Here is a 14169-nt window from a genome sequence, read left to right on the forward strand (position 1 = left end):
GTAAACCTTAGACCTCCTCCAGAGAGATTTTTTTTCTCATCAATTCCATGATGTGGATCAGCCTGCAAGGAGTGGCTGTACTTTAAATAAAGTGAGCAAAGTACAACCCCGATTCCAAAAAAGTTGGGCCAAAGTACAAATTGTAAATAAAAACGGAATGCAATGATGTGGAAGTTTCAAAATTCCATATTTTATTCAGAATAGAACATAGATGACATATCAAATGTTTAAACTGAGAAAATGTATCATTTAAAGAGAAAAATTAGGTGATTTTAAATTTCATGACAGCAACACATCTCAAAAAAGTTGGGACAAGACCATGTTTACCACTGTGAGACATCCCCTTTTCTCTTTACAACAGTCTGTAAACATCTGGGGACTGAGGAGACAAGTTGCTCAAGTTTAGGGATAGGAATGTTAACCCATTCTTGTCTAATGTAGGATTCTAGTTGCTCAACTGTCTTAGGTCTTTTTTGTCATATCTTCCGTTTTATGATGCGCCAAATGTTTTGTATGGGTGAAAGATCTGGACTGCAGGCTGGCCAGTTCAGTACCCGGACCCTTCTTCTACGCAGCCATGATGCTGTAATTGATGCAGTATGTGGTTTGGCATTGTCATGTTGGAAAATGCAAGGTCTTCCCTGAAAGAGACATCGTCTGGATGGGAGCATATGTTGCTGTAGAACCTGGATATACCTTTCAGCATTGATGGTGTCTTTCCAGATGTGTAAGCTGCCCATGCCACATGCACTAATGCAACCCCATACCATCAGAGATGCAGGCTGCTGAACTGAGCGCTGATAACAACTTGGGTCGTCCTTCTCCTCTTTAGTCCGAATGACACGCCGTCCCTGATTTCCATAAAAACTTCAAATTTTGATTCGTCTGACCACAGAACAGTTTTCCACTTTGCCACAGTCCATTTTAAATGAGCCTTGGCCCAGAGAAGACGTCTGCGCTTCTGGATCATGTTTAGATACGGCTGCTTCTTTGAACTATAGAGTTTTAGCTGGCAACGGCGGATGGCACGGTGAATTGTGTTCACAGATAATGTTCTCTGGAAATATTCCTGAGCCCATTTTGTGATTTCCAATACAGAAGCATGCCTGTATGTGATGCAGTGCCGTCTAAGGGCCCGAAGATCACGGGCACCCAGTATAGTTTTCCGGCCTTGACCCTTACGCACAGAGATTCTTCCAGATTCTCTGAATCTTTTGATGATATTATGCACTGTAGATGATGATATGTTCAAACTCTTTGCAATTTTACACTGTCGAACTCCTTTCTGATATTGCTCCACTATTTGTCAGCGCAGAATTAGGGGGATTGGTGATCCTCTTCCCATCTTTACTTCTGAGAGCTGCTGCCACTCCAAGATGCTCTTTTTATACCCAGTCATGTTAATGACCTATTGCCAGTTGACCTAATGAGTTGCAATTTGGTCCTCCAGCTGTTCCTTTTTTGTACCTTTAACTTTTCCAGCCTCTTATTGCCCCGTCCCAACTTTTTTGAGATGTGTTGCTGTCATGAAATTTCAAATGATTTGGCATGAAATTTCAAAATGTCTCACTTTCGACATTTGATATGTTGTCTATGTTTTATTGTGAATACAATATCAGTTTTTGAGATTTGTAAATTATTGCATTCCATTTTTATTTACAATTTGTACTTTGTCCCAACTTTTTTGGAATCGGGGTTGTAGTCATCTGAAATCGAGACCAGCAACTGGAAGCTCATGCCATTCTGCATGAGACCTGGATCAGAGCACACCATTCTGCTCTAAGCTGCTGCCCATCACCTGGGATTACAAGGTAAACCAGCAAGGTTCTGGCCCTATGAACAGTGAGGCAGGATGTGAGAATACTTCATGTTGTGTCTTTTACTATCTCTCCTGCTTCTCAACCAAGTAAATGCTTCTCTATCAATGGAGCATTCAATGCAGCACAGCTGGGTCTGGCTGAGCACACATACTCACTTGTCTGATTACAAAAAGTATATTGGCATCTTTGTGGACTGCTATGCCAGGCTTTCCACAATACTTTCCCAGTGCTTGTGATTGGGTGAGACGACCCCCACTTGAACACCCCAATAGAGCCTGTTTGTCTTAGACGGCCTCAAAGCCCAGCTGTAGTGAAGACTAGACTGAGTCGGACACTATAAGGTTCTGTGTAAGCTCATCATGGGGATTCTTGTGTTTAGCACTGTTTAATTAACTCCACCTTGTCCCCTTCTGCTGAACTGTAGAGAAGCTATGGCATCTGGTAGTTAAGAGGTAGTTAAGCTCCGGTGGAGAAGACAGTGCAAGTTGTGATTGCAGGTGTTCATCGATATGCCACCCCTCTTCTGAGGAAGAAGGACATGCCCTTCCTTTGAGCTCATCCTGAAGCTACCTTGCCTCAATTCTGAAGCATTAAAGTGAAGCAAAAAGACGTGGCATCACCCACACCTTCTGGTTAGTCATAAAGGGAAGGTAGTAGAGCGGCAGCTACAATTATCGACAGTCCATAATTATCAGCACCTTTTCAGATTTACCAATAAAAAAACTATTTTACAAAGACGAGTTTCAGTTACAACAATTATTATTGGTTCATTAATCAACCGGAAGACCCCCCTTGCCCTTTGATCTTGTCGTCTGTTGACGCAGCTTGTTACTGGAGATGGAATTTTTTAGCACGATCAGCAATTTGAGGAAAATCTGGACATTATCATCGCAGGTGAGCATGGTGGAAAGATCATGGACATGGTTTTTACTGATCAGATTCATCGATATTTCATGATCTCCTTGTCGAAACCTACTTTTTCTTACTCTTTCATTTGACAGTCGCCATTTTGTATCTAAACACGCGTTTGAGAAGTCATGTGAGGTGTCAATAATAGTGATCACTTTCACCGGTGTCCACCATTATCGACACCCTGTGGGATTAAGTGACTTTACAACTGTTACAGATCAATCTTTGTGTAACATTGTTGAAGTAGATGAAGTACTTAAAAAAAAAATTAAAGTGCTGTGATTTTATAATAATTTTTTTTCTGATCCAGGACAGAATGGAATGTTTATAGAGTATTTGGCATCCTATTGCAATAAATAAAATTAGAGCAGAATTAAATTCCTAGCATATAAAAAATTACACGCTTGAAATATTCAGATTTTTCTCTTCCATTCAAAAAATATTTGTTGCAGTTTGCTGTAAATATCGACCACATATTACAATATCAGTAGAAATTTTATATTTTGGTTCGTGGAATGACATGCGACCTTTGACTGGATTTTCATGTGGTTACAATATCAACGTCCTTGTTGACATTTATTGGTAAACTACAAAACTAGAAATTAATACAAACAACGAATGATTAACAAAATGTGATCTACGAAAACACTTAGTATTTTCATGGAGGGGGGTTTCACTGAGACACTACCAGGACAGGACGGGAGAAGTTGGACTGCAGAAATTCAGGTTAAAGGAAAGATGTATATCTATTTGGCAGTGTGGCTGATCAGATTCTCTTGCTCCGACAAGGAGGTACTGAGCCTGTTTCTCGTATGCAAGCATCTTACTAAGTCAGGGCCTAGATCATGGATGTCAAACATACAGCCTGCGAGCCACATCTGGCCCGCACAGAGATTCAAAACAGCCCGTACGTCAACCAAAGATTCTACCTTTTTTGCGTTAACCATTACCATGAAACGCAATTCGTCATCCATCCACTAGGTGGTGACAACCTATTTCAAGTAAACAGCTAGTCATTCGTCCATCCATTATCTGTAACCGCTAACCCTGTGCAGGGTCACAGGCAAGGTGGAGCTTATCCCAGCTAGGGTTGCCACCCATCCCGTAAAATACGGAATCGTCCTTTATTTGGCAATTAAATCTTTTGTCCCGTATTGAACCGATATGGGACCCGATTTGTTCCGTATTTTCATAAATGTCCAATACACATGTCTGTCTCACACATATCAACACTAAATCTAACAATAATGAACAAAATAAAACAGGAAATACTCCGTTGCGGGATCTACCCAGGACACAAACCCCTCCCACTCTGTGTCACGCTCTGTGCGTCTGTGCCTGGCTGCCTGCGTCACTGCGTGTGGCGCTGTCACGGTTGCCTAGAGACAGACAACACACACCGGCGCTGCTCAAAAAACCCGGGCCTTTTAAAAATGTCTGCTGCACCCGGGACTCCACCACGTCCTCGAAAAGTTCATTGTTGCCCACTTGTACATTATACATTTTTACAGCATTGGCAATAAAGCATTTCAAGCCTTAAGTATGAGTAATTGCTTTCTTGATCACCCCTTTACTAATAACACCTACAAAATAAAACATACCACTGCTGCGGGCACCCCACCCCATGGGAGTCGTGCCCGTGGTGGTCATGGCCCCAAGGAGCCGTGGTGGGCGTCCCTTATTTTCATTTCTGAATGGTGTCAACCCTAATCCCAGCTGACTACGGGCGAAAGGCGGGGTACACCCTGGACAAGCCACCAGATCATCGCAGGGCTGACACATAGAGACAGACAACCATTCACACTCACATTCACACCTACGGTCAATTTAGAGCCACCAGTTAACCTAACCTGCATGTCTTTGGACTGTGGGGGAAACCGGAGCGCCCGGAGGAAACCCATGGGGAGAACATGCAAACTCCACACAGAAAGGCCCTCGCCGGCCGCTGGGCTCAAACCCAGGACCTTCTTGGTGTGAGGTGACAGCGCTAACCACTACACCGTTCCAAACTTCTTGAATAAACTAATCATTTTGCCATGCAGATTTCATGGTTACCCTTTTTAAATGGATGTTCAGTGATTATTTGGCCCTCGATGAAATTTAGTGATGTGGCTCTCAGTGAAAGCGTTTGACACCCCTGGCCTAGATGCTTAAAACGGCTATTGATGTACGAACCATGTGTATAGCTGTGTTTCCAAATCAAAACGTTTTAGTGTGTTTATTTTCTCTGTTTCATCATGTATGGCTGAAATTGAAAAGCTGTAAATGTCTCTAATATTATTGATTTTTGTTTTGCTTGATATATGACCATCAGAGCAGTGCACTGATTTCTCGCCACACTATTTTCAGTAGTGTAAGTCTCATTTCACTTGCAGTATCCCCATGTGGCCAGGAGAGAGCGGAATTGACCAAAGTGTGAATGTAAATGTGTTTTGTGAATTTATATAATAGCAGGAGGCACGTTTACAGAACAAAATCAGTGCATCTCCTGCGCTGGGATTTGATCCACATCAAGCTCTGACTGATGTACAGACTGATCACTAAGATGCATTTGGATGCTGTGATTCTATGTGTTGGGATTTTTGCTCATGTGCAAAGTATGCTGACTGGCAAGGCTGAGAGCCATTCATCATTGTAGCTCAAGGAAGTCACAGCTGGTTATGTGATCAAATATTTATTACACACACACAATGTGTGAACTGTCTTACATTTGTGTCTCATAATTACTGTACATATATACAAACTGGATCGCTTGTAATCACAGCGGTCGAGACGAATTTGTCTTGAGGTGGCTGTAGGGTTGAATCAAACCTTTAGCTCTGTGTGTGTGTGTGTGTGTTAATTAACTGCGTGTTATTTCTCTTTATGTAGTGGCCTACTCCTCCGTTGCCCACAGCAATGGAGGAAGAAGAGAAAGCTTGTGGCCCTTCAGGCCTGTGGGAGGCACTTACACCCTGCAACGGCTGCAGAAACCTGGGATTTTCACAGGTACACACACACACACTAGGATGACCATTGGTTTTGCCAGCCCAAACAAGCACATACCTACACAGATTGGGGATCGTCGTTTTTGTTAAACCATGGCATCTTTGTAATATTGATTGATTGATTGATTGATTGATTGATTGATTGATTGATTCCGAACAGTAGAGAAGATATAAAAACAAACAAAAAATAAAAAATGCAATCATCAAAACATCGTCATAAACAGAATAGCGTAGCCACAAGGCAATAACATAATAATGTTCGGAAAGGATTAGGAAGAAGTAAATAACTTATCAAATCCTAACCCTCTATACCACCGTTAATCAAACGTCACTTTCCACCATAATAAACTATATATACAAAAGAAAGCAAAATCAACAACAACAACAAAAAAACATACCAAGACATACCAACATGGTATAATATCGCCCAAATCAAATCATATATATACAAATACTTATGCTATGCATATATACACACGTACAATACATATATACAGTACATACATATACACATACCTATAACTATACACATCCATACGTACACAGACACCCATATCATAATTATGCATATTATGCTTATATATTATATACAATTATGCATAACACACATATACACTACTGTTGAAAAGTTTGGGGTCACTTTGAAATGTCCTTATTTTTGAAAGAAAAGCACTGTTCTTTTCAATGAAGATCACTTTAAACTAATCAGAAATCCACTCTATACATTGCTAATGTGGTAAATGACTATTCCAGCTGCAAATGTGTGGTTTTTGGTGCAATATCTCCATAGGTGTATCGAGGCCCATTTCCAGCAACTCTCACTCCAGTGTTCTAATGGTACAATGTGTTTGCTCATTGCCTCAGAAGGCTAATGGATGATTAGAAAACCCTTGTACAATCATGTTAGCACAGCTGAAAACAGTTGAGCTCTTTAGAGAAGCTATAAAACTGACCTTCCTTTGAGCAGATTGAGTTTCTGGAGCATCACATTTGTGGGGTCGATTAAATGCTCAAAATGGCCAGAAAAATGTCTCGACTATATTTTCTATTCATTTTACAACTTATGGTGGGAAATAAAAGTGTGACTTTTCATGGAAAACACAAAATTGTCTGGGTGACCCCAAACTTTTGAACGGTAGTGTGTGTATATATATATATATATATATATATATATATATATATATATATATATATATAGTGGTGCTTGAAAGTTTGTGAACCCTTTAGAATTGTCTATATTTCTGCATAAATATGACCTAAAACATCATCAGATTTTCACATAAATCCTAAAAGTAGATAAAGAGAACCCAGTTAAACAAATGAGATAAAAATATTATACTTGGTCATTTGTTTATTGAGGAAAATGATCCAATATTACACATCTGTGAGTGGCAAAAGTATGTGAGCCTTTGCTTTCAGTATCTGGTGTGACCCCCTTGTGCAGCAATAATTGCAACTAAATGTTTCCGGTAACTGTTGATCAGTCCTGCACACCGGCTTGGAGGAATTTTAGCCCATTCCTCCGTACAGAACAGCTTCAACTCTGGGATGTTGGTGGGTTTCCTCACATGAACTGCTCACTTCAGGTCCTTCCACAACATTTGGATTGGATTAAGGTCAGGACTTTGACTTGGCCATTCCAAAACATTAACTTTATTCTTCTTTAACCATTCTTTGGTAGAATGGCTTGTGTGCATAGGGTCGTTGTCTTGCTGCATGACCCACCTTCTCTTGAGATTCAGTTCATGGACAGATGTCCTGACATTTTCACTTAGAATTCGCTGGTATAATTCAGAATTCATTGTTCCATCAATGATGGCAAGCCGTCCTGGCCCAGATGCAGCAAAACAGGCCCAAACCATGATACTACCACCACCATGTTTCACAGATGGGATAAGGTTCTTATGCTGGAATGCAGTGTTTTCCTTTCTCCAAACATAACGCTTCTCATTTAAACCAAAAAGTTCTATTTTGGTCTCATCTGTCCACAAAACATTTTTCCAACAGCCTTCTGGCTTGTCCACGTGATCTTTAGCAAACTGCAGACGAGCAGCAATGTTCTTTTTGGAGAGCAGTGGCTTTCTCCTTGCAACCCTGCCATGCACACCATTGTTGTTCAGTGTTCTCCTGATGGTGGACTCATGAAGATTAATATTAGCCAGTGTGAGAGAGGCCTTCAGTTGCTTAGAAGTTACCCTGGGGTCCTTTGTGACCTCGCCGACTATTACACGCCTTGCTCTTGGAGTGATCTTTGTTGGTCGACCACTCCTGGGGAGGGTAACAATGGTCTTGAATTTCCTCCATTTGTACACAATCTGTCTGACTGTGGATTGGTGGAGTCCAAACTCTTTCGAGATGGTTTTGTAACCTTTTCCAGCCTGATGAGCATCAACAATGCTTTTTCTGAGGTCCTCAGAAATCTCCTTTGTTCGTGCCATGATACACTTCCACAAACATGTGTTGTGAAGATCAGACTTTGATAGATCCCTGTTCTTTAAATAAAACAGGGTGCCCACTCACACCTGATTGTCATCCCATTGATTGAAAACACCTGACTCTAATTTCACCTTCAAATTAACTGCGAATCCTAGAGGTTCACATACTTTTGCCACTGACAGATATGTAATATTGGATCATTTTCCTCAATAAATAAATGACCAAATATAATATTTTTGTCTCATTTGTTTAACTGGGTTCTCTTTATCTACTTTTAGGACTTGTGTGAAAATCTGATGATCTTTTAGGTCATATTTATGAAGAAATATAGAGAATTCTAAGGGGTTCACAAACTTTCAAGCACCACTGTATGTATGTATGTATGTATATATATATATATATATATATATATATATATATATATATATATATACACACAAATACTCACTTTTTATATAATATATCCAAATGTACTCATACCCACATATATACACTTATATTATCAATAGCATGTTATTGTAATTCCTCCTCCCTATACCTCATAAAGCTCTGTTCCTTATACCTTTTTTAAAGAAGATGATAATTCATGACATATAATCCTCCAGCTGCAATAAAAACTTACTACTGTTTTGGTTAGCGGCGTTATTTGTTAAGGGGAATCATCTTCGCTTAATGAAAGCATGAATGATGTATGAATCCAGTGTTCTAATTTGTGGCTCGTATGTTTGTTAAATTCAGTGCTATTGTGCTTTAAAAGTATTGTAGCATACTTGACGATACACATCACCCCTCGGCTCTGGTTTACTAAGAAGTGCATCATTTGCATGTGCAGTGATAATATACTGTTCAGTTTAGGTGAGTCTGTGCCCACGATAGCCTCAGATGCTTGTTTTTGGCTGACAGGAGATGACCCCAGTGTGTCCTCCTGCTGTTGTAGCAAATCCACGTCAAGGATTGATGTGTTGTGCATGGTGATGTGCTTTTCTGCTCATTACAGCTGTAACAAGTGGTTATAAGAGTTAGTACAATATATCCTTCCTGCCAGCTCAAACCAATCTGGGGTGGGTTTCCCGAAAGCCTCTCAAGGCCAAGAGAGTCTTAAATTGCCTCTAAAGATCCATCGTCAAGCTAACGTGGTTTTCCTGAACAACATCGTAGCCCAAGTAGTCCTTTAGTTTGCTCGGAATTTACGAGAGACCCGGAGCACTCGTTCAAAACAAAGAGCGACTCGCTCACAGCCGAATACACAGTATGCGCTGTGCCTCCGAGGGACTCTCACAGTCAACGGGGGAAACTGCTGTTGAATCTGCTAATGGTATTAAATGATTTTTCTTGTATGTTGTAAGTACAGCGAGTTAATTATTAAATAAATGTACGCAAAACACTATGAATATATTTCAATATGTTATGGAATTATGTATGGATATCCGAATGTCACGCTGATATCACCACATTTTAATCAAATTTAACTCCATTAGGCGAGTGATTAACTAATTTAGCGTCATAAATGAGACGCATTTCTGCACCTCTAACATTGTGTGTGTGTGTGTGTGTGTGTGCATGTGAGAGAGAGAGAGAGAGAGAGAGAGAGAGAGGTTTTGATCTCTCCCTCTCTGCACATGCACACTTATGCTCACTCTGCATTGTGGATAACAGTTGAAATAATCCTGACTGCATGATCAGGGGGGGTAACAGTGAAATGAGCAATCACGGGGAACACATTTACCTTATTATTTAGCTTATTATTATTATTTTAGCTCCAGCTTGCCTGCGACCCTGTAGAACAGGATAAAGCGGCTAGAGATAATGAGATGAGATTATTATTTTATAGTTCTTTCATGTGAACGTTTGTTCATTTAATTAAAAACTCGCTTGGAATAAAAAAAAATAGCCAAAAACGTTAAATAGTTTTATTAATTAATTGCTACATTATATATGTAACGCTTCCAGAGGATACTGTATATTATCGTATTTTAAACACTTTTTAAAAAATATTTCATTAGATTTTGGTTAAAAACGAACGCCATGTGACCTTACCGACTGGATTTAGCAACTACTAATGCCTTCAGCAGCGACAGTACGATTGCCTTTAGCAACTACTACTGCCTATATCAGGGATGCGCACTGCAAAGACGCTCTTCGTCTTGTTGCTCTTTAGACTCCTTCTTACGAGTGAGTTGAGGAAAACCACGTACAGAGACGGCGTCCGTTGCTTAAGAGAGTCTCTCAACTCGCTCTTTACCTCTAAAGGGCAACGTTATCAGGAAACCCACCCCAGGCTATTTTCCTCTGACCTCTCTTTTCAACAAGGCATTTCCACACACAGAACTGTTGCTCATGCGATGTTTTTTGTTTTACCTACCATTCTGTGTAAACTCTAGAGACTGTTGTGTGTCCAGGAGATCAGCAGTTTCTGAAATACTCAAACCTCCAGAAAAGCCTGTTTTGCATACCAGTCTTATGGACTTTCTCATCTCATTATCTCTAGCCGCTTTATCCTGTTCTACAGGGTCGCAGGTAAGCTGGAGCCTATCCCAGCTGACTACGGGCGAAAGGCGGGGTACACCCTGGACAAGTCGCCAGGTTATCGCAAGGTCTTATGGACTTTCAAGATTAGTAAATACTTTTGTATAGCAATGTAAGGGCAGAATTTTCGTTTTGAGACTTCAAGTTTCAAGTCAAGTTTATTTTTATATAGCGCTTTTAACAATGGACATTGTTGCAAAGCAGCTCGACAAATTTAAAGACTTGAAACATGAGCTAATTTTATCCAAGCCTGTGGAGACGATGGCGAGAAAAAACTCCCTCAGACAACATGAGGAAGAAACCTCGAGAGGAACCAGACTCAAAAGGGAACCCATCCTCATTTGGGTGATAACAGATAGCGGGATTATAAATAACTCGCTTCTATAACAGTGTCCTATAGAGTCACAAAGTATAACTGTGAAACCAGGAAATTCATTCTAGTTTTAACATGAAGTCTGTTTAAATTATCTCATGAAAACACTTGCAATAGTGGCAGAAGGTTTGAAAGAGAAGGAAAGCTTATCAGTCTGTTTAAAAGTGCAATAGTCAGTTCTTTTTTATTTCTTACTAAGAAAAATCACTGTGCTTCAAAAAAAATTAACAAGAAGAAACACAGTAAAACCAGAATAAGCACTGTGCTATTCCATGATAAATTCATTTATTATTAAATCACATACAAAAAGTAGATATACAGTCAAGCCGGAAAGTCTGCACACCCCTTACACCTTCTCCACATTTTATTACGTTACAGACTTATTCTACAACAGATTTAGTTTATTTTTTGTCACAAAATTCTATACAGAATAGCCCATAATGACAAAGTGAAAGCAGGTTTTTAGACAGTTGTGCTAATTTATTAAAAATCAAAATGTAAAATATCATATGTACACAAGTGTGCACATCCTTTGACATGACCCACAAAAGTGAGCTGAGGTGCATTTTGTTTCCACTGATACTGCTTGAGATGTTTCTACAACTTAACTGGAGTCCACCTGTGGTAAATTCAATTGATTGGACATGATTGGGGATTGCCAACACCTGCCTATATAAAGGTCCCACAGTTGACAGTGCATGTCAGAGCAAACTCCAAGCCATGGGGTCAAAGGGATTATCTGCAGACCTCAGAAACAGGATTGTGTCAAGGCACAGATCTGGAGAAGGGTACAGAAAAATTGCTGCAGCTTTACAGGTCCCAAAGAGCACAGTGGCCACCATCATTCATAAATGGAAGAAGTTTGGAACCACCAAGAATCTTCCTAGACCTGGCCGCCTGGCCAAACTGAGTGATCGGGGAAGATGGGCCTTGGCCAGAGAGGTGAGCAGGAACCCGAGGGTCACTCGGACAGAGCTCCAGCGTATCCTTGTGGAGATAGGTGAACCTTTCAGAAGATCAACCATCCAGACAGCACTCCACAAATCAGGCCTTTATGGTAGAGTGGCCAGACGGAAGCCACTCCTTAGTAAAAGGCACATGACAGCCTGCTTGGAGTTTGCCAAAAAGCACCTAGAGACTCCCAAACTCTCAAACCATGAGAAACAAGATTCTCTGGTCTGATGAAACCAAAATTGAACTTTTTATCCTGAATACCAAGCGTCACTTCTGGAGGAAACCAGGCACCGCTCATCACCTGGCTAATCCTATCCCTACAGTGAAGCATGGCGGTGGCAGCATCATGATGTGGGGATGTTTTTCAGCAGTGGGAATGGGGCAACTAGTTCTGATAGAGGGAAAGATGAATGCAGCCAAGTACACTGAGATCCTTGAAGAAAAGCTGCTCCAGAGTGCTCTGGACCTCAGACTGGGGCGAAGGTTTACCTTCCAACATGACAATGACCCAAAGCACACAGCCAAGAGAACAAAGGAGTGGCTTTGGAGAAAGTCTGTGAATGTCATTGAGTGGCTCAGCCAGAGCCTAGACCTGAATCCAATTGAATATCTGTGGAAGGAGCTGAAAATGGTTGTGTACTGATGCTCCCCATCCAACCTGATGGAGCTTGCAAGGATATGCTAAGAGAAATGGGCAAAAATGTCCAGAAACAAGTGTGCCAAGCTTGTAGCTTCTTTCCCAAGATGGCTTGAAGCTGTAATTGCTGCCAAAGGTGCATCAACCAAGTATTAGGCTCAGGGTGTGTACGGATCCATCCATCCATCCATCCATCCATCCATCATCTGTAGCCGCTTATCCTGTCCTACAGGGTCGCAGGCAAGCTGGAGCCTATCCCAGCCTACTATGGGCAAGAGGCGGGGTACACCCTGGACAAGTCACCAGGTCATTGCAGGGCTGACATATACACAAACAACCATTCACACTCACATTCACACCTATGGTCAATTTAGAGCCACCAATTAGCACCTGCATATCTTTGGACTGTAGGGGAAACCGGAGCACCTGGAGGAAACTCACGTGGACACGGGGAGAACATGCAAACTCCGCACAGAAAGGCCCTCGTCGGCTGCTGGGCTCAAACTCAGGACCTTCTTGCTGTGAGGTGACAGCGCTAACCACTACACCACCATGCCGCCGTGTACAGATATGTAACCCCTAAATAACCTATTTTTGTCAGTAAAATAAAATTGCATATTTTCTAAAAACCTGCTTTCACTTTGTCATTATGGGCTATTTTGTGTAGAATTTTGTGGCAAAAAATAAACTCAATCTATTGTAGAATAAATCTGTAATGTAATCAAACATGGAGAAGGTGAAAGGGGTGTGCAGACTTTCCGACTTGACTGTATAACTATACATAAGGGGAAAAAAGCCCTTGACAAAGTTGGCCAATTTCCTGCTGGCTTTTCTGAGGGTTTTTTTTTTGCATCATATTTACATCATTTAAAAATACTCTAAAGTTAATCATTTTAACTTGAATGTTTAATCATATTAAAAAAATAAATACATTTTTGACCTGCATAGAAGAGTTAATGTGCATGTGCAGTCTGGGCTTTAGTCTGCTGCAGTCTGTGTCTCTTGAAAACTGAAAGCCGACTTGGACAGTTTCCTTCAGAACCGTGGAAAATGAAGCGTAATGAGGGCTGAGAGGATGAACTGAGGTCGTTTGCACAGTGCAGGTTTGGGATGTGGGTGACTTCAGACTGCATGCAGCAGAGCATTTCATTTATAAGGCGGATTATTTGGCATTTCAGCTACAGATTTAGTTAGAAGAAGGTCGTGTGCATGTGTAACTGCGGGTCAACTCATTTTACAGTGGGTGCATGCAAGTACACACACACACACACACACACACACACACACACGCACACAAAGTATATTAAGCGTATTGCCAAGGAAAGGAGGACAGGGTTAATAAAAGTGGACTGGGATCTTGCTTTACTTATTTAATGCATTAATGTGCATGTAGTGAAACACTGAGTAGAATGGTGGCGCTGTTTGTGTGTGTTTTAGCGCCTGTTCCCGTGTCTCTTTTTATGTGAGTGTGTTGCTATGGAAACATGATGGAAGTAAGCTGTGAAGACCCTACTGCACTTCTTATAT

At 40.9% G+C, this 14169-nt stretch overlaps 1 protein-coding gene across 5 annotated transcripts in view; it reads left to right on the forward strand.

The window, feature by feature from the left end:
• Positions 1 to 14169, forward strand: part of anks1b (ankyrin repeat and sterile alpha motif domain containing 1B) — a 504499-nt gene that overhangs the window by 197335 nt on the left and 292995 nt on the right. For all 5 annotated transcript variants that reach the window (XM_060914283.1, XM_060914286.1, XM_060914284.1 and 2 more), the window contains one exon: positions 5601 to 5717. In XM_060914283.1, coding sequence (XP_060770266.1) covers positions 5601 to 5717 — 117 coding nt within the window. The remainder of the gene's footprint in view (positions 1 to 5600; positions 5718 to 14169) is intronic.

Source organism: Neoarius graeffei, chromosome 2, assembly GCF_027579695.1.
Source record: "Neoarius graeffei isolate fNeoGra1 chromosome 2, fNeoGra1.pri, whole genome shotgun sequence".
NCBI lineage: Eukaryota > Metazoa > Chordata > Actinopteri > Siluriformes > Ariidae > Neoarius > Neoarius graeffei.